The 22938-nt window shown below is 47.3% G+C and overlaps 1 protein-coding gene across 12 annotated transcripts in view; it reads left to right on the top strand.

Annotated features, from left to right (window-relative positions):
• Nucleotides 1–22938, top strand: part of ATXN7L1 (ataxin 7 like 1) — a 388443-nt gene that overhangs the window by 317236 nt on the left and 48269 nt on the right. For 10 of the 12 annotated variants that reach the window (XM_025291076.3, XM_025291075.3, XM_044947166.2 and 7 more), the window contains one exon: nucleotides 22344–22566. In XM_025291076.3, coding sequence (XP_025146861.1) covers nucleotides 22344–22566 — 223 coding nt within the window. Of the gene's footprint in view, nucleotides 1–2569; nucleotides 3048–11211; nucleotides 12536–22343; nucleotides 22567–22938 lie in introns of those variants that run through there. The other 2 variants (XM_006070129.4, XM_006070130.4) reach the window with 2 other exon arrangements.

Genomic DNA, 22938 nt, shown 5'->3' with positions numbered 1-22938 from the left:
TGGTGGGAGGTGCCACCTGTGCATCGCATCTAGCCGTAGAGCTTCTCCCACCAACAGCAGCACGCGGATTTGATGAGAGTTCACATTGTTGACTGCCGTAGTGATATTCAACATGAAGTCCACCGTAGCACCCAGCTTCCCTGCTGGTTGCATTTTCAGAGAGAAAGAAGGGGGAGAGGTAGATTCACAAAGTGGCAGTAAAACGTTCTAGGACTTTCTAATTATCCCTCCTGACCTCTCCCCCTCTGCAGTCAATTTTCAGTATCTCTGTTCATGGCCCTGAGTGCTTAAATTCATCCCCATTCACTCCTAAAAACCCTGTGGCAAACTCATTACTGTAACTTCTCAAAGAAAATGCCCCAAACCTACAATGAACCCACTCACATGTATCACAGGATAGTAATGTCACCCCCTATCAAGCTGGGAGTGTGTCCTTGGCACGGACAAGGGATATGACAGTGGGATCCTTCATTTGGTCCTTTATTTCCATCAGCCTCTGTAACAAAAGAACCCAGCAAAAGCTTAACCTTGATACACATGTTGGAGAAGAGATTCAGGCAGATCCCTTCTGCATGTGAGAGCACACCTTGGAGATGCAGGCGGCATCATGTACAGCTTGGCAGGCCTGCTGGGGCATCCGCTCTGGCGGCTGCTTAGACTGGGATTAGGTGAGGAGCCAGGGGTTAGCAACTGGGTGTGCTAATGAAATCAAAGGAGGACGGGGTGCAGACTGGGTGGAGGTGGTGGCTTTGCATTGAAATAGTAGCTCTGGAATGCAGACTTCCAGAGCTCTCCCCACAGTGTGGAGAGGAAGCCTCCCTGTTAGAGAGTTGCAATCTAAGAACTGAGAAACCGTGAAGATGGGAGTTTGAGAAAATCAGGAAAGATGATGTGCTTTTTTAATAAGACAGCTTTACTGGCCTTTTCAGTTCTACCTTTCTGTGTTCTGGAACGTGGTAGAGGCAAGCAAGGAGGACTGGGTTAGCAGTTAGGAGACCTGATGTTTATGATTTGCGGTGTGGCCTTGGACATGATTTGTAGCCTCTCCAGAAATCTCAGTTTACTTGTCTGTGAAAATGAAAATAATTGCAGATAATAAAGTACCATACCAGCACAGCCACGGTTCATGGGGCTGAGACCGAGGTTTCTCTGAGCCTCCGTTTTCCTCCTTGTTAAATGGGGATAATCATACTGACCCTGTAATTGTAGTGAGTGATGAAGAGGGCAAGTAAACCTTGGGGTTCTGAGAGGCCAATCTCACAATTCTGGGGTCGCTTTAAGAAGTCAGTTGTCAATCCGGGGCCGGATGCTGTAGTGAGCCTCATGTTGCCCCACCTGACCCTTCTCTCCAGGGAGCCCCTTCCCTCCTCCCCTCTCCTCCCCTCCCCCAACCTCTTCCTCCCCTTGGCCTTCCTTTGTCTGGGAGGCTCCAAGCTGCCTATGCTGTTGTCTTGATCCATCAGGCAACTGCTGTGTTTCAGATCCTGGTGAAATACATCTGTGTAGTTTTAAGAAAATGTGGGTTCCTTTGGGAGGAAGGGGTTAGCCGTTACGTGGGTGTGCATACCCTCCACCACTGCACTGGAGATCCCTGGAACCAGAGGAACGATATTTACTCTCCAGAATCAACATGAACCTGGCCTGTGGTTAAAATAGTTTTTATAAACAACCTGTTTCTACCTACTCATTAGTTTCCACTAAACCTCTGGAGTGGGAAAGGGGCAACATTTTATTCTTCAATTCAGAGGCAGATGAGAGAGAGAAGAAGAAGAAGAAGAAGGTGGAGCAGAGGTTAGATTTGAATCCATTCAGCAATTGCAAAATTCTCATTCTTACATTTGCATCCCAATTACCTTGGAATTCACTTTTCTCAAATCCTCAGATAATTCTAAAATTTGATCTGGTCAATTGTGTTGGTGTTAAAATGAGAAAGGGCTTAATGCATTCTGGGAAAGAAACGGAAAACTTTGTTAAATATGTGATTTAAACATTCCTTTTTATTTTATCTTGCCAAATGAAAATACTTTATCCACTGTCACCTGTAAGAGAATCCAGATCCCAGACTGGATGAGGGAGGAAGGTTGGCCCCAGCAACCCTGACCTCAAAGAGAAAAGGGAAGCCTTTCTCGGGACCAGGTGAGAAGCAGCCCAGGGATGCAGTCCCTCCATTCACTTCTTATGTGCTCAGTCACTTGCTTCCTCTGTGGCTCGGCGGCCTTGCTGCACGAAGCAGGGAACTTGGAAGCCCATTCCGTGTCTCAAGACTTTCGCTCAGCACACCCCTTTTTTCTCCTTCGGGATTTGCCAACGTCCAAATTCCAGTGCTTGTAATAGTCACCCCAGATGTGTACCAGGGCCTCAGTATTTGCAGAATCTCTATGTCAAGCTTTAAGTTAAAGATGCTTCAAGGAAGCACCCAGTTCCTTCTGCTAATAACCGCAGTTTGTCATGTGACACCTGCCCCTCCTCCCCATTCTCTCTGAAAACCCCCCACCCACCCCACCTTTGAACTGTCCTTTATCTGCCAAACATCTCCATTTCCTTCAAGGTAGTAATCTTCTGCTTTTGTTATTTAAGTTTGGTTGTCTTCTTAATTGTTACCCAATTGGTCTGGGGCTTGCATAAACAGTTAACAAAAACACGGCGCACGAGGCAGCCGTTTCGCTTTCTGGGCTTGTTGTTCTTGGCACTGGGTCAGTTCTATGAACTTCTGGTGTCCAACTGGTAGGACCTGAAACTCTGTGTTTAACAAGTGCCTGTAGTCAAAACAGTTGGCGTGTGCAAGCTCGGATAGCTGGTACTGACTGCAGCTGGCCAGCCGTTGGGTCCTGGGCTGTGCGGAACACTGGACCCCCAATCACAGTGCTCTGTTTGGGGGCCAGGCTTTTGTTATTTAGTTTGGGAGGAGGAGGTCTTCTTTTTTTTTTTTCTTTTTCTTTTTCTTTTCTGTGATGACATCTGCTAATATGGATCGCTTCAGGTTCCAAAAGTACAACGTGTTTACAGTCGTCGTAGAATCAGATTAAGTTGGCAGCCCGAGTCTCGCTGTAAGTGGTTTTAGTTTACATTTCTTCTTCTAGCAGGATGTTTTGCATAAATTTTGCTGATCCTGGGTTATTTATAGACTTTTTTGAAAAAAAAAAAAAAGAAAAAATGGGGATGCCTGAGAGTTTTCTGTTCTAACTGTGGAAAGTGAAATCCGTTTCTGCAGCTAGAGAAACGGCCGGGCGGGCGTGCGCAACAGAAGGTTATTTTAGCTCTTGAAAATTAATTTCTCCGAGAGGTCACTTGATAACATTCCGGAGCGTCCTCTCCAGCTGCCGACATCAGATTCCCTGATAATTGTCTTAGGATGTGTTGTTTTCTTTTGGTTGGTCACAAATGGAGTAAAATGAAAGTAATGATGCCATTTCCTCTGGGACGCTCTGGGAGAGTGGATCCAGTGATTGGGTATTGTTTCAAATGTCCGAAATAGGTTCCTGGTGGTTGTTTTGTCCAACCCTGGGGAGCAGTGCAGCCGGCCCAGAGCGGGCAGTGGGACTGGGGGAAGGGCTGAGGAAGTCAGCTAGCTGCTGGAAAGTGAGTTTCCACTTTGTCCTCACCGAAATGACAGTAATACTCCGGGGGTTATAGTACTAAAATAATAATAATAATAATATTGAACGGCAAGACGGCATGTCAGCTATTGCATGATCTGTTTGATTTTCTGGCCCCAGTGGCGGCGTCTTTGGGGACCGCATGCCTTTGGGGACCGCGTGCGTGTTTGAATGAGAACTAAAGCCAAGTATGTTCAAAATCACTAAGGCAGCATTAGCACTCTATGAAGGGGCTTCCCATAATATTTACTAGAGCAGTTGGCTAAAAATTGCTCTGCTTTGCCCACCGAGTGGCTGTGTAATTAAATCGGCCCCTGAGAGCCTACCTTGAGCACCTCCCATCTCGGTGTCTGTGCTCCCAGAATTTGCATGGGTAAGTAGCATGTTCATCAGCGTAATGAGTGTGAAGTCCCCGTCTAATGGTCTAGGAGAACGTGGCAAATGAGACACTTCATTGTGCCTCTGGTTAAATATTTTAAACCAAACAAATTGAAAGGGAGGGAGAAAACATCACCTGGGCCTTGTGAAAGGCCTTCTGAGTAGGAAGTCTGTCCTGATCCAGGTACATGGGTCCCTCTCAGGTCCAAAGCTTCCACTGCTCCCCACCCCCAGCATCACCAACTTACACATGAAATGAAAATGGACGGTTGAAATGGAAATTTCCAAGGTAGTAACTGTGACATAGGGCCAGACATGACATGATTCTCACTGCCCAGTGCTGCCATCAGTGGATTTCTTCTTCTCCTCCATGTCTCTCTCATCTGTGTGAAGAGCTGACTCATTGGAAAAGACCCCAATGCTGGGAAAGATAGAAGGCAAAAGGAGAAGCGGGCAGCGGAAGATGAGATAGTTAGATAGCATCGCTAACTCAATGGACATGAATCTGAGCAAACTGTGGAGAGAGTGGAGATCAGGAAAGCCTGGAGTGCTGCGGTCCGTGGGGTCACAAAGAGTCAGACATGACTTAAGAGACTGAATAACAACAGTAATATACAAGCAAGGTTGTTTGTATTGTGTGTTGTTTTTTGGTCTCCTCTAACCTGGCAGAGAATAAGGATGAGGCTTGCTTTTCGTCTTCTACGGTTTAGAGCATGCCCTGTACTTTATCATGATAGTCCCACTGAGCTGGAGAGGGACGGGTCAGGCCCTTTGGTCCCAGTATAAAGATGTGGTCTTAGCCTGGACGGTGAAGCTGGGGAGCCAGAGCTCCAGCCCGCACATATCTTTCTTTCATCCTCCTTCTCATTCATTGCCCCATCCAAACTGGGTGAACTGGCTGCAATGCAGAGATTAAGAAAGTTTTTGTTCTGATTTGATTCCAGTCTGCCTTTATGGATGGGACCCTGTTATACTCCCGATTTCCTCCTCCTGTCTGTCAGGCTGGGGTGGGATTGGAGACCCACCTTTGAAGGCCTTAGGTTGGAGGTGTCTCAGATTGTGTGCTTCTCAGCCTACAATGATTATGGGTGCCCCTTCCCTACTGTATAGGTCATCTCATAGCCTGAGTGAATGAAGAACCTTGAAGGGAACCCACAGGCGTTTGTGTTGGAGAGGTTGGCAGTGAATACTGAGAAGTTTCCCAGCCATCCTCCTCGCCCTTTGGCTTTTGCATATGAATTGGCCAAACCCTCACATCCCACCAACCTTGGGAAAAGGAAGATGCTTTACAGCAGTTCAGCTGTTCTGTGCTGGAAGACCTGCCTCCTGGCAGCCTGAGTGCATCTGTAGGTTTTTCGTTGGCCTAACCGGCAGCTTTCTGCCAGTGGGAATGGTGTCTTGGAGAGATTTATAGTAGTAATAATCATAATACGCTTCTTTTGTGTTTGCATAGCCCGACTCAACTTTTAAACCTCTTTTACATGCCTCGTCTCATTGACTCCTCCCTATAGCCTTGAAGGGCAGATATTTTTAACCTCAGAACACAGAGGTTCTGGAAGGAAGGAGCCAGTATTCGGACTCCAGCTTTTGGACGCCAGTGCTCCTTGTATTGGTTTCAGCTGCCTAATGGGTATAGTTGGTTGCCACCAACCAACTATATAGGTTGCCAAAAAGGAGGGCAGTCTGGGAATTGGAAAACCAGGTTTTCTCCTTTTATTGTATTTCTTGTCAGTTATAAAGTCATATTTGATTACTCACTGTGTGAAGCTCTGATAAGAGCTTTACACTTAGTCTTCCAACTGCTGATAGCAGGAGGGCTGTTTTTAGCCCCATTTGTTAGTCATCTGTGGGATCTGTACCAATGAAGATGAAGATGTGTGGACCAGGTGACATACCTGCCCTGAATGGCAGGTGGATCAGCAGAGTCACACCTCTAGAGTGCTGTCCACAGGTTGCTGTCACCCCAACGGATATATTATGTTGCGCACTTGGCCCCGTCCTCCTCTTCCATGTTATAAATGAGGATTTAGAAGAAGAATAGTCTTAGTGTCAGGATTATCCAATTTTTCAAGATAGGAGAGATTTAGGAGGAAGAACAATTACATTAATGAGTCAGAGTCCAGAAAGATCTCCAGAGGTCAGAGCAGCGGACTGACTCCAACAAGATGACATTTTTAAAGGACACCTGTGGATAAGCAGCTTGGCAGTGAAGAGTGTGAAATAAGACTTAAGGGTGATGTGGCTGTTAGAAATAAAAAATATAGCTTGAGTGCCTGGTGGACTTAACAGGAGAACAATATCCACAACAGACAGATGGGAGCTGCCCACCTATAATGGTCTGCCTTCTGAGTGTCACAGTTTAGGAAGGCCGTGGGAGCCAAAGAGGACCCAGAGATCAGGAGAAGAGTGAAAATGACCTTTTGAGAGGAATGATTTTAGAAGATGTCTGAGAGTATTTAGCCTGGAGAAGGAGATTTCAGGGAACAAAGCATTTGGCAAAGTGTCCACGGAAGGGAAACTGGACCGGTTCAGGGTGACCTCCATGGGGCAGAAATGGAATTAACATTCAGGCAGAAGGGAGACTGTCCAGCGGCAGTGCTGCCTGGCCTGGGAGAGCCCAGGGCCTGTGCTGGAGAAGCCAGGCTGGGCAGCCCCATGGCTGCCACTCCAAGGAGGTGATGCCAGCCCTGGAAGGGGCCAGCAGAGGTAGCAGAGAATGTTTACCTGTGGGGTTTCTTCTTGCTCTGGAGGTTAGGGGTGGGGGAGTCTGTGACTGTGTCCCAATGTCAAATTCTAAGACCCGAGTCTCTTTGGTAGAAATGATGGCTGTATCAGGGACGAGGGGGCTGGCAGAGGGGAGCTGTGCCTCAGCCTTCCACCTGTAAATAGAAGGGCAGCCATCGTGCCTGGTAGGGGAAGAGGGGACTGTGTATTGCTTAAGACAAATTAACACTTCTTTGTGGACCTGAATTGTCTGTCTTGAAGTGAGTACCTATCTGCTATCCTACGGGCCCCCTTAGTTACCTTAAGTTAAAAATTACTTCCTTTAAGTGATTCCAAGAAGAGTTTTAAAGGTAACTCTCAGTGATTCTGAAACTGGTTGTTCTGTGTGTGGATTGTCTTGGCCCTTACTTTCAGCAGAGCTTTGGGGTTTTTTGTTTTTGAGGCGAAATCCATATAACATGAACTAACCATTTTAAAGTGAACAGTTTGGTGGCATTGAGTACATGTACAGTGTTGTGCAACCACCGCTTCTATCTGGTTCCAAATGTTTCATCACTCCAGAATAAAACCGCATACCCATTCAGCAGTTATTCTACTCCCTAGCCCCCTGCCTCAGTCCCTGGCAACCTCCAGTCTGCTTTCTGTCTCTGTGGATTTGCCTATTCCAGACATTTCCTATAAATAGAATGTATATCATACATGACCTCTGTACCTGGCTTCTTTCATTTGCATAGGGTTTTCTGGGTTCATTCATATGGTAGCATGTATCAGTACTTCATTTCTTTTTATGGTTGAATAACAGTGAGAGACTTTATTTTTTTGGGCTCCAAAATCACTGCAGATGGTGACTGCAGCCATGAAAGATGCTTGCTCCTTGGAAGAAAAGTTATGACCAATCTAGAGAGAATATTAAAAAGCAGAGATATTATTTTGCCAACAAAGGTCCGTCTAGTCAAAGCTATGGTTTTTCCAGTAGTCGTGTATGGATGTGAGAGTTGGACTATAAAGAAAGCTGAGCACTGAAGAATTGATGCTTTTGAACTGTGGTGTTGGAGAAGACTCTTGAGAGTCCCTTGGACACCAAGGAGATCCAACCAGTCCATCCTAAAGGAAATCAGTCTGAATGTTCATTGGAAGGACTGATGCTGAAGCTAAAACTCCAATACTTTGGCCACCTGATGGGAAGAACTGACTCATTTGAAAAGACCCTGATGCTGGGAAAGATTGAAGGCGGGAGGAGAAGGGGACAACAGAGGATGAGATGGCTGGATGGCATCACTGACTCAATAGGCATGAGTCTGAATAAGCTCCAGGAGTTGGTGATGGACAGGGAAGCCTGGCATGCTGCAGTCCATGGGGTTGTAAAGAGTCGGACGCAACTGAGCGACTGAACTGAACTGATTATGTATATACCGCAATTTATTTATTCATCCATTGATGGACATTTGGGTTGTTTGAGCCATTCGGCTCTTGCTAATAGTGCTGCAGTGAGCCTTCATATACAGGAATTTGTTTGAGTACCTGGTTTCATTTCTGGGTCTGTACTCTAGGAGAATTCCTGAATCGTATGGTGATTCCATGTTCAACTTTTCGAGGAACCACCACACTGTTTTCCATAGAGGCTGTACCATTTTACATTCCCACAGATGGTGCCCAGAGGTTCCAATTTCTCCACATCCTCACCAACCCTTGTTATTTTCCATTTGGGGGTTTTTTGGTTGTTGTTTTTATATACATAGTCGTTCTAGTATGTGTGAAGTGGTATCTCATTGTGGTTTTGATTTGAATTTCCCTGATGACTAATGATGTTGATCATCTTTTCATATCATTATTGACCGTCTGTGTATCTTCTTTGGAAAAATGTGTGTTCAGATCCCTTGCCCATTTTTAAATTTGGCTGAGCCTGCTTGTTTATATATATATATATATATGTAATATGTATATAACATTTTATTTTTTATTTTTGGCTGTGCCAGGCCTTTGTTGCTGGGAGGGCTTTTCTCTAGTTGCAGCAAGCAAGGGCTACTCGCTAGTCGCAGCGCATGGGCTTCCCGCTGCAGTGGCTTCTCTTGTTGCTGAATATGGGCTCTAGAGCATGGGCTCAATAGTTGTGGCACACGGGCTTAGTCACTTCTCAGCATGTGGGACCTTCCCAGATCAGGAATCAAACCCATGTCTCTTGCATTGGCAGGCAGATTCTTTCCCACTGAACCACCAGGGAAGCCCAGCCTGCCTGTTTGTATGTTTAGAATTAAGGTTCTAAACTTGGTGCTCCTCAGGTGCCAGAGTTGTATATATGTTTCATCTTCTTTTTTTGGCCCCCCACTTGGCATGCAGGATCTTAGTTCCCCAACCAGGGATTGAACCTGCACCGCCTGCAGTGGAAGGACAGTCTTAACTGCTAGATTGCCAGGGAAGTCCCCATCTTCTTTTTCTTTTTTAAAAGCATATTTGTTTATTTATTTGGCTGTGCCAGATCTTAATTGCCACACATGGGATCATCGATCTTGTTTGCAGTAGGCAGGTTCTTTTAGTTGTGACATGTGGAATATTTAGTTGGCGCGTGTGAACTCTTAGCTGGGGCATGTGGGATCTAGTTCACTTACCAGGGATCAAACCCAGGCTCCCTGCCTTGGGAGTTTGGAGTCTTACCAACTGAACTACCAGGGAAGTCCCCATCTTATCTGTTTCCTGAAAAGCTAGGCCACCTACTTATTACCTGGTACCTGAAATGAGCAGAGAGAACAGGCTGAAAGAGGCAGAGAAAGTACACCAGAAGGAGCAGAGGGTTCTGGGAGAGAGCAGCCCCATGGAAGCTGTGACATCTCTGTCCTCCAGGTCTTCCTGGAGCTCTCAGCAGACTGTAGGAAAGTTACTCACAGATGTTTCTGGAAGGACTCAGGCTCCCAGGCCACGGGGCCTACCCTTTCATCTGCGTTTCTTCTGGGTATTGCAACATCCAGCAGGCCTCCTCCTGACAGTCCCCTGAGTGGGGGGAGTGTGCCTGTGAGCCCTTGACCCACTGGCCTAGGGTCTGGAGGACAAGGCTCACAGGGTTACTCTTGGGAGCAGCCTGTCTCCGGCCCCCTCCAGTGGGGCTGGGTTAGATGGGTGGTCAGCCCACACTCCCTGATTCCCACTGGCTCCATTCCAAAGAAATGGATTATAGAAGCCAGTCCCGCCTCCTCAAGCAGCACAGCCCTCTCCAGCCAGAAGCAGGTTTTCCTATATTCTGGGAAGAAACTCTGCAAGAGGAGAAAAGGAAGCCTAAAGTTAGAGACTCAAAATCATGTTCTCCTACAATAATTCTCCTATAGGAGACTCTCTCTCTCTGGCTTTGGTTATATGGTCAAGCTGCTGGAGACAGTCCCAACCTGAGGTGGCCTTGCAAAGTCCAAGTCAGCCCTGCCCAGCTTATGTGCCATGGTTTGAGATGGTGCTGTCTTCCCACAGTCTGAAATTCTCCAGTAGAGGCATACTTCTGCGTCTTGGAAAGCTTTTGTGTCTTAAAGGTTTGTTTTTACTTCTTGTTAAAAGGGGTATACTCTTGTGCCAGGGTTAACTTAAGATTAATAGGCAAGTTTTACAAGGAAATGTTGCAAGCAACACAGGAGAGATCCTAGTAGAAGATAAAAATACCTAAAACACACTATACTGCTCTTTTTCTTTTTTAATGGAGGTAAAATTCACATGACAAAATTAATCACCCTAAAGCCCTGAATTGTGGTTGAGTGGCACTCAGTCTGTTCAGTGTTGTGCATCCATCACCTCTATCTGACTTCAAAGTGTTTTTACCACCCCCAAAGGAGACCCTGTACCCCTTAAGCAATCACTCCCCGCTTTCTCCTTCCTCAGCCCCTGGCAATCACTAATCTGCTTTCTGTCTCTATGGATTTACCTATGCTGGGTATTTTGTATCAGTGGAATCATATAGCATGTGACATTTGGGGATCCATTGTCTTTTTTAGACATCCCCTTCCCCTGTCCCCCAAATCTACTCTCTCCTGCCAAGATCAAGGAATAAACTTTCTAAATATAAAGAATGAATAAAAACTCTCCACTTGAATTCACAGTAAAAATGTCCAAAAGTGTTTTTGGACAAAAATACAGACGTATTTTTCGATCTTTATAATGACGTCTCTCCAAAGCATAGTGCTGGATATTGCAGTGGACTCTGCCCGGGAGGACAGACAGGCCCTGAGGGAAAGGAGAGCAGAAAGGCCTGAGGTTCCTGCAGGCGCGGGGGCCAGGCCAGGGGCCCACGCAACCTGCAGGGCCCATCGTGCAATGGAGCTGCAGGAGGGACCCGGCCCTTCCCACCCGGTGGCTGCTCCGATCCTCCTCTGAGGACGCTGCCTCCTCCGACCACACCTCCTGTGTGTGCTGCTCAGGCAAACCCAAGTTCATCTGCCAAATTCAGGATACAACCCTGGCCATTCCGGGCTTTTCTTTCTGCCTTTCCCTAATCGCATCTGGGCGTGCTCTCTTAAAGGGGAAGTCGTGCGTTTTGACTGGCCAGGGCCCTCAGCCAGGAGCCAGCAAACGGCTCCCACAGTCGTGCTGCCCAGCGTGTCAGTGGCTCAGCCTCCTTACCCAAATGGCGAGGCTGTCTCCCCTGGATGTGTAAGTGTGAGCGCAGGGCACACTTGCTACACAGGATGGCAGGGGGCTGGGCCCAGGTTCAGCGGGCCGAGCATGCTGTCAGCCTGCGATCCATTTAGCAAGTCTGAGGTTGAGCTTAGACGGTGCTCCTGGGCTGTGGGCTGGCACTGGGACAGGGCTGAGGCGTGGAGTGGGGCGACGAGCCGCCTGAGAAAGAGGTCAGAAGTAGGAGGCTGGGTTGGGGACCAGTCTATTTTGGACAGGCCTTCTGGAGGCGCCAGCCTCGGGGCCTGGGGAGGAATAGAGTGGAAACTTTTCTAGTACACCTCTCCCAGCCCCGGGAAGCAGTGACACTGAACCTTAGCAGTCCATCGCCCCCACTTCTCTGCATGTATGTGCAGCTCCAACCACACTTGATGCGTTTATCTACTTGCCACTGATTTTTCTTGGTAAAACACCACTCATTTTTATATGCAAGCAGTGTTAAGAAATGTTTCGGGTCCCTTTCGCTCCACTTTAAAAATTGCTGGATACTGGCAACCTGTGTTTTTCCTTCTTTGCTATTCGTGCGCAGTCCTGAGTCCAGTGTGTGTGCACAGCAGGCCCTGAGTCCATGTTGGCGGCTGGCTCCCTGGCGGACTGGCCAGTGCCCGAGCATGATTGGCAACACACCTGGCCTGGTTTCTAGCGGGTCTGGTTTCCCATGTGCCCAGGAAAACCAAGGGAGGGCTCACGTCCCCTCATGCATAGCCAGGGACTAACTCAGTGCCACAAGCAAGTGGCTAATGGTAGTGAAATAGACCCTTGCTGTATTTTAGACTCCTTTCTATTCTACCCTTGGGTTTTGTTTGTATGGTGATGATGTTTGATCTTAAATCATGTAAAAAGAAAAAAACCTATTTTCACTGAAATAATTCAGACCTTCTGCTCCTTAAAAAAAAAAAAAAAAGGAGCAGAGGGAAACAGAAAAGGGCTGGAGGGGGAAAAAACAAGTGGTGTCTCTGTGCGCGTACATTGACAGGGCAAAGCCACACCCTGCTTCAAGACAACTTCCTGTTTGCCACTGCCAACTGCCACTCCAAGGAGAACAGAAATGGTTCCGTTATTAGTGGCTGCTGCAGGACCACGACAGCCTGTGGGTGAGTGGTTCTGAGTGGCGCCGCGAGTTTAGCAGTGAGTTGGGACTTTGCACCTTCTGTTGTAGAAGACTGTGGCCTGCACTCCTGAAATTGAAGGTTGGTACAGATAGGAATCAAGCCGCCCTGGCCTCTCCTTACTCAGCCCGTGTTTTTAAACAGTGTGGTCCCAGAGCATTCGTATAAGCAGAATAGTTTTAATTCAGGGGGCAAGGAGAAGGTGGAGAGCTGCCCACCTAGGAAACCTACTTCTTGTCTGTTTTTTTTTAAGTCTGCATTTTCAGGTATTAGAGGATTTGTATGAAGTGCCTACTGTGAGTTGTCACCAGGGCAACCACCTTCCATATATTATCAATCCTTACAGGCTCATTTCTTCAACAGCAAACGCAGTGCGTGTCTATCGGGGCCACTCCCTGGGCTGAATGCCAGGGACGAGAGAGGGCACGGGACACCTGCCCTTGATGCGCCCAGTGACGGGACTCCTGTACCAGTGGACCAGCAATTACAGCATGGGGCGTGTGCTGCGGTGGGGTCCTCACGGTGCTACAGGGGCACCTGCCCCCCGTAACCGTATGACGTGGGCATTATTGTCCCCATTGTATAGGTAGGGAGACTGGGGCTCAGGGGGTTAAGTTCTTTGCCCAAGTCACAGCTAATGAGTGACAGAGCTGGGATTTGAGCCCAGATCTTTCTGATTCCAAAGACAGCAGTGTTTGGTCCACATTTCCAATGACTCCCGAAGCTGGTGCAGAACAAGAGAATCACCTTGGAATCTTTTTGAAGATACAGGTTTGGGGGCCCTGGCCTTGCTCTCCCAAGAAGAGGAGGTCTAGGTGGCACTGAGCGGTCTCAGGTGGATAGTGGCTTAGGCGCTTTCCCAACCTCTCACCTTGGGATCCTCCAGCCCTACTTGAGGCGTGGACCACACATGCCTGAGATCAGGGCCAGGGCTTTCAGTGTGCTTAGCCAAGGCACCTGGGTAAAGGCCACTGACATTGCCTCAAGACAGTCTTGGGAAGATTCAGCCCAGCTTTTGAGTAGTTTTAGACATTGGGAATCCCCCTGTCCTTGTGTCTTCCCACCAGAGATACCCCAGCTTTGCCCAGTGTCCGGCTGCCTGCCGCTCCTATCTCCTTGGTGCCCCTGGGGCAGGGATGATGTCAGTTGCGCCATCTTCAGGGAGAATCCAACAGCTTATCACAAAGCTGGAAGCCACTAGTTGTCACCTGGGCTGTGGTGGCACTGTTACACTCATGTGACTTGCACAGTGGGTATGTTGGTGGTTGGGGCAGAGATCACCCTGATGGAGGAGTTAATACCATACCGGTGGGGCTTCTTGTCAACCCCTCCACTACTGCATTGGCTCTGGACGCATGGGAGCAGCTGGGTCAGTAAAAGGTGAGGATGACAGCTCTGTCCCCAGGGGCAGACGGGCTATATACTGGCCTCAAGTTCTTCAGCCCACCTCGCATGGGAACCCTATTCTGTACTCTCAGGATGACCAGGTGGTGGTCAACCTGGATCTGGAGATTGTCTCCTCTTCCTGAGGGACCCCTTGGGCCATGGCAGTGTCTGTCTTATCACTACTCTTGTGTTTCAGTGTGAAAGAGATGCTAGAAAAAAAAAAATGAGTGAATGAATGAGTGAACAAATGAGGTGTGACTTTAACATATGCTTTTTGGTCCTTCCTCCTGTTGAATTTGCACCTGTTTTCTCCCCTTTTGGCCTCTCTGGTTAAGAATGTATTAGTGTTTGTTGTTGTGTGTTTTTCTTTTTTCTTGTGTGGATTTAAAAAACAACCTTAACAAAACCAGAGCCATCCTATATCTTCCCTTTTTTCCTCATCTATCTATGTTATGTATCCATATATATAGTAACAGATATATGGGTACATATCTGTTCATATTGCACTGCTTCCCTGGTAGTTCAGCTGGTAAAGAACCTGCCTGCAATGCAAGAGACCCCGGTTCTATTCCTGGGTCGGGAAGATTCGCTGGAGAAGGGATAGGCTACCCACTCCAGTATTCTTGGGCTTCACTGGTGGCTCAGCTGGTAAAGAATCCACCTGCAATGCGGGAGACCTGGGTTTGATCCCTAGGTTGGGAAGATCCCCTGGAGAAGGGAAAGGCTACCCACTCCAGTATTCTGGTCTGGAGAATTCCATGGACTGTATGGCCCATGGGGTCTCAAAGAGTCGAACACAACTGAGATACTTTCACTTTCACTTTTCATCTGTTTATATATATATATATAATATTTCATGTTTTTATAAAGTAATGTTTAGTGTTTGCAGATATTGGTGATATTTTTTATTTTCTTGTGAATTTGGGTAATACTGTCTCACACACACATTTCCTTAGGTTGAGATAACCATCGTACCTGTCATTTTCAGTTATTTTATCATAGATCCAGTTGATTGTGGTATTTTTTTTTTTTTTTTTTTTTTTTTTACTATTCTAAATAGTGCTGCTGAGACTGTCTTTGAACTTTTCTTGGGGGAGGATATTTCCTTGAGGTCTATTTTCCAGACTAAAATTACCAGGTTACCAGATCAAATGCTGTCTGTGAATGCCTTTTAACTGCTGTCGTCAGCACGAGGTTGCTCTTAAGAGAACTGTCGTCCCTTGAAAGTACCCCCAGTGGTGTGTACATGTGTTTGTTTCCCCACTGGTCTACATTGCTGGGGGCGGTGGGGAGGGGGTTCTTTTTCAGCTTGGCTAAGTGTCTAGTGAGCGCATCCTTGGTGGCTGATGGAAATACTTCAGGGCCCTGGAAAGTCCCTGGGACTCCCCAAATCCTACCCAGCAGTGCTTGATGCCAGAAATGCACACCTGAGGATACATAACTAAGAGAAGAGAGGCGAAAGGGGGACGCTACTGAGAGGGAGGAGTAAATGGCATCCCAAGTTATTTCTGACTTCAGTGTTGTATGCCAGGCCAGCTCTGAAAATGGGAGATGCTTTGTCAAGAATCTTCCGAGAGGTTGGATTGCTTAAGTGCGGAGAAAAGAGGGCATCCCAGAGATACAAAAGGCATTGGTTCTGGGGCTAGGCAGGCCTGGGCTCTCCTTCCAACTGCCAAGGTCAATGTGACCTTGGTCTTGTTTCATAATCTCATTAAGCTTTAATTTCCCAACTGTAATGGGGAGGCTAACAGTATCCACTTTGAGGGGTTGTTGGGTAGATTATCCGTGAACTGGTGGGTGTAAAAGTAGCCTGACACATAGTAGGCACCCAGAAATGCTGCTCCTCTTCCTAAGTGAATGAATGGGCACAGGGGAACCAGATGGCCGAGAAACAAACGCAGCCCTTTGGGGGGATTTGAGAGCTGGGCTGACGTGAGCAGTGTAGGCACTGGCCCACGATGCCTTTTGTCAAAGTGCCCCAAGTGATGCGCATTGCCTGGCTGGGTAGCAGGTGAAGAGAGGTAAAGAAGATCTGGTCTAAGCTAACTGCTAACTGGTGACGGGCACCCCCGCCTGAAGGAGCACCTCCCAGCCACTCAGGCCCTGACAGCTTTTTAAAGAGCCCGCCCTCACCTCCCCTCCCCCGACCTGAGAATGGACGGGGGTCCAGGCGGCTCACAAGCACCCCCGGCACAGCTGCTTGGCACGGTTCTGTCTGCTGCTCTCTGCCTGCCTCGTCACTTGACTTTCCTGTGTCTTCATTTCCTCCCCGTTGAAGAAGGCTGATTCAATATCCCCCTTCTAACCACCCCGGCACACTGTATTTAATGTCCTGCCACAACTGTGGCAAATGAGACCACAAGTTCACATGCTGACACCCTGCTCTCCACTTCCGGGTCTTCATAGACTTCCGACATAGACTTCGACGGGTTTCCCAAATGCAGCCTGCCTCAGTGTCCACAGCTGTAAACTGGGGGAATACCTGCCCCACCGCCTCACTGAGTGGCCACAGGATACAGCTAGGTGGTTCCTGCATGATTCCCTAGGCTGAAGTCTGGGCTCTGCCTCTCACACTCCAGCTTCAGTTTACTTTTGGAAGTTTAGAGGTGTCCTTTATGGAAAGCATCCTGACTCCAACTACTAAAGCAGATAGAATCCCTTGATAAAATAAAACCCAGCTAATAATTTGCCAAACACTTGCTCTCAGACATGGGGGCCAAGAGGTACTCAGCACTGTCCAAGGAGCAAGCCAGGAGCTGGCCTCAGCCCAAGGGAGCTTACACAGGCGTGTCGGGCCACAACTGACTGTGGTGTGTGCACACTCTGTTGGGGGGGTGGGGTGGAATTGATCCCTTAAACACCATATTGGAAAGTTCCCAATGAGTTCTTTCTAAAACGGATACAGGGAACCACATTGGGTGTTGGCACCTGGCTTGGCCATTCATGAGGCGTCTGTGCTAAGGTTTTAAATGCAGGACCTTGATGCCCTGAGTATAAAAATGTCTCAGTGAATAAGCCTAAGGGGAGGGGGAGGGTTTAGAATTTTTACCGAGGTAGAATCGCCTGAGAACCTGGTAGACTTTTCCCAGTGGAGAGTACAGGCAGAGAATGGTGGAGACACCAGGATTCCCCACATAGCGTCTGCCAGCCCCCTGCTCATCGGGCCTCTGGGATGGCACCCTGGACGGTGGCACTAACCATACACAGTGAGGCAGGTGGCCTTGGTGACAGAGTCAGGGCTCCAAATTTCCTGTGATGGAAATACAAAACACTAAAAGGATTTGGTGTTTTATTTCTTTGATCCCGGGGTCCCCAACTCTTTGAGGTTGAGGTCTCAGGCTGTGGCTGGCTGATACCTTAATAGCTGCCAATTAGGTGTTTTCCCCCTCTCTCCCTGGGGCAGTCGGGTGCCCTGCTGAAATGCCCATATTCACTGGGGAGGAGAGGTATGTCCAGCAGCCCTCCAGGTGCTCCCTGCCCACTGCAGCATCTTCCAGGACTCAAGGTGATAGAGCCCAGACTCTGAAGACATCCCCAGGTATAATGTTTCCTAGCTCCATGAACTCAGCCAGCTTGTCTCTCTGACCTCAGTTTCTTCTTCTATAGAACTGATATAATAATTGTGCATCTCTCAGACTGTTGTAAGAACTAAATACTATAAGATAATCCAAGTGTTTCATAGAGTTCTTCTTTCATAGAAATCTTTCCATTGGCACATGGAAAATCTTAGTAAGTTATTATTATTTTGGTTAAAGGACAAAAAGGGTGAGAGCAGAGGTTGTTGATCCAGCATCAGTCATTGAGATTGTTATTGATGTAGTGGACACTTAATTCTACATGAGTGTCTTGACAGTAATTTCCTGTTTTCACTTCGGTAGGTAACTAGTACTCACAATCAGCCTCAGCACAATAGATTGGTTTGGCCTTTCTGTTCCACAGTCTAGAAAGAAATGTGTTTTAAGAACTATAGCTTTTTTCACTTTGGGAACTACACCTCAAAGAAATAATCCTGAATGACTTTTTAACTAAATTGTAAAAAGAAGAAGAAAGAAAGAAAAAAGTCAGACAGTAAGTAGTTAGAGAAGAACTAAGTAGTCTACAACATGTCAGTGATTAAATATTCTCCAGGCAAGAATACTGGATTGGGTAGCCATTCTCTTCTCCACGGGATCTTCCTGACCCAGGGATCAAACCCAGGTCTCCTGCATTTCTGGAAGTTTATTGTCTGAGCCACCAGGTAAGCCCTAATTAAATATTACCTAACCATTTAAAATGACCTATATATGGGAATTAGAAACATATAAGTAGAATAATGTAAGTTGAAAAAGAATAATCCAAGGTATCGATTGATTACAGTTTTGTTAACGCATCTATATATATTAACAAAGAATGAGAAAATTTGGAGGAAAAGGATTTTTTTCTCTGAGATTTATCTATAGAATATTTTAATAGTGGGTAAGAAATGCAGTGTTCTTTAAACTGTATCTGGGCAAAGCAAATATAATTAGAATAATTATAGGGATCCACCTGAGGCAATCCCTTGACCAAAATGGGTGGGGGGGGGGTGGAGATGAGTAAACCCAAAGTAGGTGAGTTCTTGTATCAGAATGATTGTGATGTACATGTGGAACACTTTAGCCAGAGACATTCCACCTGCCTGACAACATCTTTCTACAAGAAACTAAGACTGTCTTTCCCATCAGCAGCCCACCCACTTCTCCAACAAGGTTGTCACAGACTAGAGAAACAGATTGGATAGGTATTACGTCTTTATGAAAAATCTACTCTGCCCTACCCAAACATCAGTACTACCCATTTTCAAAAGTTTACCCAAATGAAGTGTGATGCTTATCTCCTAAGTGAAGCTCCAATCACTTTGACACTGTTTCCCCACTTACACAGGCTTTGTCACCTGCACCGTGGCTGGTAAGCTCCTTCTCAAAGCTGAGGGGACAGAAGTACAGGTCTGTTTGTGGAATACCATGAAGATGTGACAGTTTTAATTTAGTCTGATCAACACGGAATAGTTTTGCAAATAGGAAATACTGCTTCAATCTCTTTTTATGATACAGAAATCTCCCAGTTAAAATAGGAGGGTGAAGGGCCATCTTCCAAATTTGATGAGTATTCTCTTGTATACAATTTGTTCTTTCAATTGGTCATTCAAGAAAAAATTATATGGCTTCTCTCGTGGCTCAAATAGTAAAGAATCTGCCTGCAATGTGAGAGACCCTGGGATCAATCCCTGGATCAGAAAGAACCCCTGGAGAAGGGAATATATATATGGACTGAGCATGCACACACAGACACACACATACCCCCACACACACACACACACGTGTGTGCTCAGTCACTTCAGTTGTGTCTGACTCTTTGTGACCCTATGCACTATAACCCACCAGGCTCCTCTGTCCATGAGATTCTCCAGGCAAGAACACTAGAGTAGTTTGTTATGCCCTCCTTCAGGGGATCTTTCCAACCCAGGGATCAAATCCACATCTCCTGTGTCTCCTGCATTGCAAATGGGGTCTTTACCCACTAAGCCACCTGGAAAGCCTATATGGGTGTTGTGTTGTGTGTGTGTGTGTGTGTGTGTGTGTGTATAAGCCTTTTTCTTCTCAAAGAGAGAAGAAAAAGGCTTATCCATTGATTTAATTTTTTCTGTGAGTTAAGTAGCAGAATGTTTTGGCAGGGTCACTAAGTGTCATTCTCTGGGGGTGATTTTGTAATCACTGATCTGGCCCATTCATTTGTCCTTAAGGTCACTCTTCCTTCTGATTTATCTTGCTCACTTGTATTATTTTCAGCTCTTAGTTTAAAAGAATAAAAATTCTCTTCATTTTGAAAGTTTCTCTCCCCCACCAGAACAGAGGAATATTTCTGCACATCCTTTCCCCCCACCCCTTCTGCCAGCTTGAGTACATGAGAGCAAATGAGTGAATAAAGTCTGCAGAAAAATTCAAAGCAGTAGTGGTAAAAATCAAGTCTTATTTTAGTTTTGGAAGCTTCTGCCAATAGAAAAAATTGCTAAGCAAGACATTTCTGAGGGGCAGAAACAGCTATGAATTTGAAGTGAGAAGGCTTGGTTCTGGTCTCAACCCTGCAGACTGGTAACTGGTAACCTCTCTCACTGATAACCTCGTCTGTCAACAAGCAGATCAAATGAGCTGACTTTTTAAGACTCAGTTCTAACCTTCAGTGATTCTAAGTCCTGCACTTCCTAATTTCTTGGCTTCGCATCTTGGTCACAGTACACCCCATTTCCTGCCTTCCTGAGAAGCAGCTCAGTCCCTGCCCACAGCATAGAGGCCCCGTTCCTCTCACAGCCATTGGCCCTGACCTTGGCTAGTCACCTCATGCTCTCTGGGTCTTCTTTGGCCAGTCAGCCATGAGGAGGGTGGAGATGGCTGGCTGCTTCCTGCCTGTCTCAGAGGGGTTGTAAAGGCCAGTACAATTTTATGAAAGATGAATTCCTCCAAGGAAGATCCCACCTGAGTAAGATATTTCAATACTTTATCTGTAATTATTGCTGTAACATTCAGAAGTCATGAGAGATGGGAAGAGAAGGAACAGGCGTAAGAGTGCCTTGTATTCATGATAATAGAGTGGAAAGAGGCCTTCAAGGCCATCTAGGGACCCACTTCATTTACAGATACAGGCATGGAAACTGAGCAAGTTTAAGTGGTGAACTCCAGGTCATAAGCCTAATAATGTGATGCAGTTGGAGTTGGAGCCTGAATCCCCTGGCTTTCAGCCCAGGGTCCTCTCTTCTACATCAAAATAGAGGTCCTAGAACTCTTGGTTTCCAAATCCTTCAATGTGATGCCTCTGGGAACTGCACATGTATGCAAAGCCTCTTCTTGATTCTGTGAAGAAAGACTCCCCGGTAAAGTTACTCAGTGCAGGCAACCTGTGAACCCTGGTCAGGCAAAAAAACACCCAACAATCAGATGATCCTCAAAAACCCACTTTCCCCTCCCAGTTCCCACTTCCTCAGAGGACTAGAGCCAGTCTGCTTGGAGACAACTTGGCAGCCTGCTGGGACCAGGGAGCACAGAGAAACCCCAAAGACTTGTTCTGCTGGTCAGAGTACCTGGAACAGCAGCCAGAAATATCTCCCTAATGAGAAAAGCCTGAGACTCAGGTTGGAGATGGAGGGACAGTGGGATCTGCCAGCTTTGCCCTCATCTTGTTCGTTATCACATTCAACCCAGATGTCCAGCTTTTGATATCTGGTCTTTCGCATTAGGGTATCTGTTATAATTTCATTTATTTCACTTACACATAGTAATTAGGCACTAAGTGTTATATTTGTGGGGCTCTGTAGTAGGTAAGAGGGAGCCAGAAGGGGCTTAGGATTTCAGAGCATTTGTCTTTTGGGGGGGTTCAGGATTCCTTCCTGTAATTGTATACAGGACTTGGAGGCATTTTTCTTGGGAAGGGGTCTTTAACGTTTATCAAATCTGTTACCCTGTCACAGATGGGAACCATGGTAGTGGGCGTGCACTTGAGCTCTGCCTCGGGCACCCGCTCTCCTGGTCGGCATCCTCATCCCACCCATTGAGTTGAGACCACAGATGACCGAGGGTGGACGGGTGGGGCAGGTCTGGTGTCCCCGGAACCCCAGGAAGCTGGACCTGGCTGCTCAAGTCCAGGCCCTGCTCCTGTGGATTCTGCCTCCATTGTTATGTCTTTCTGCAAGTCCTCACATGGCACCTGTGGCCCTGGGCCTCAGTGAGTCCTGGACAGGCCACAGGGACATGTGGACAGAAGCTTGGCCACCTCCCAGATCTAGAGGACGCTTTCATTCAGCCCTGCAGGTCCTTGTGATTTCAGTGCTCCCACTAGGGGTCTTCCCAAGTGGCACTAGTGGTAAAGAACCTGCCTGCCAATGCAGGAGACATACGAGATGCAGGTTCGATCCCTGGATTGGGAAGATCCCCTGGAGAAGGGAATGGCAGCCCACTCCAGTATTCTTGCCTGGAGAATCCCATGGACAGGGGAGTCAGGCGGGCTACAGTCCAGGGGGTTGCAAAAAGTTGGACATGACTGAAGTGACTTAACATGCGCTAGGGGTCAGGTTTGAGAAATTTCTGTTGGCTCTCTTAAAAGTTATACCCTCCTCACTGCCCTCAGGGACCCTGTGGCCTCTGAGTGGCTGTCTGAGGATGTGTGGTTGTGTGGTTCTCTCACTGCGCCCAGGTAACACCTGGCGTCCCCTCTCTGTTCCCATCTGTGACAATGATTTTGGAGGACTGCCTGGTAAATGCCTCAGGTGAGAACTCTGGCGCGAGTGCAGTGTGCCATTTGATACAGAAATTCAGAAGGTAATCACTGCTAGTTGGCGGGACAGGATGTCAAGCAAACTGTAGTCAGAACAGAGGCTCCAGGGGCCAGCACTGCAAGATCAGCACTCTGCTCTCTGCCTGTTGTGTATACTAGCGTGCATGTGACTCACTTGCTACAGATGACGTGCTGAGTTCTATTCTTTCTCCCCCTGTAGAGAGAAGACACGGTTCAATGTGTAGACCTTCTCCATCTCCGGCGTCTCCACCCTCCAATTCCAGGACATCCCTAGTACAGGTGAAAACGAAAACCTGTCTCAGCGGCCATAACTCTGCCAGCAGCTCCTCAAAGCCATTCAAAACGCCCAAAGACAATCTACTTACCTCCAGCAGCAAACAGCACACAATCTTTTCAGCGAAGGGATCAAGGGACAAACCATGGTGAGTGTCGGGTGGGTGCTGGCGGCTGGCTGACTGTTGTCGCTGCTTGTCCCTGTGACCACAGGAAGCAGTGCTTACCCATTGTCTTTGTTCCTGGGCATCGTGTCCAGGAATCTGGGGAAGTGGGGAGAGAAGGGACAGAAAACCATCGTGATGGGATAAGAAACCTAAACACTGGAGAGAACCGGGAATTTTAAAGGACCGTCTGCCTGACAGGGGGTTTTGTTCCACTCCTGAGAGCTGAGGCAAGTTGTGTCTAAGAAGAGAGTAAACGGAGAAATACTCCTTAGTTACACGGTCACCTCTCAATTTTCTGCCTCAGTGAAGAGAAGTGTTGGTATAAATAATCAAAACCACAGCCAGTCCGCCCAG

This window comes from Bubalus bubalis, chromosome 8 (genome assembly GCF_019923935.1).
Source record: "Bubalus bubalis isolate 160015118507 breed Murrah chromosome 8, NDDB_SH_1, whole genome shotgun sequence".
Lineage (NCBI taxonomy): Eukaryota > Metazoa > Chordata > Mammalia > Artiodactyla > Bovidae > Bubalus > Bubalus bubalis.
Note: the sequence above shows the minus strand (reverse complement) of the source record. Positions and strands in the feature narration are given on the sequence as shown.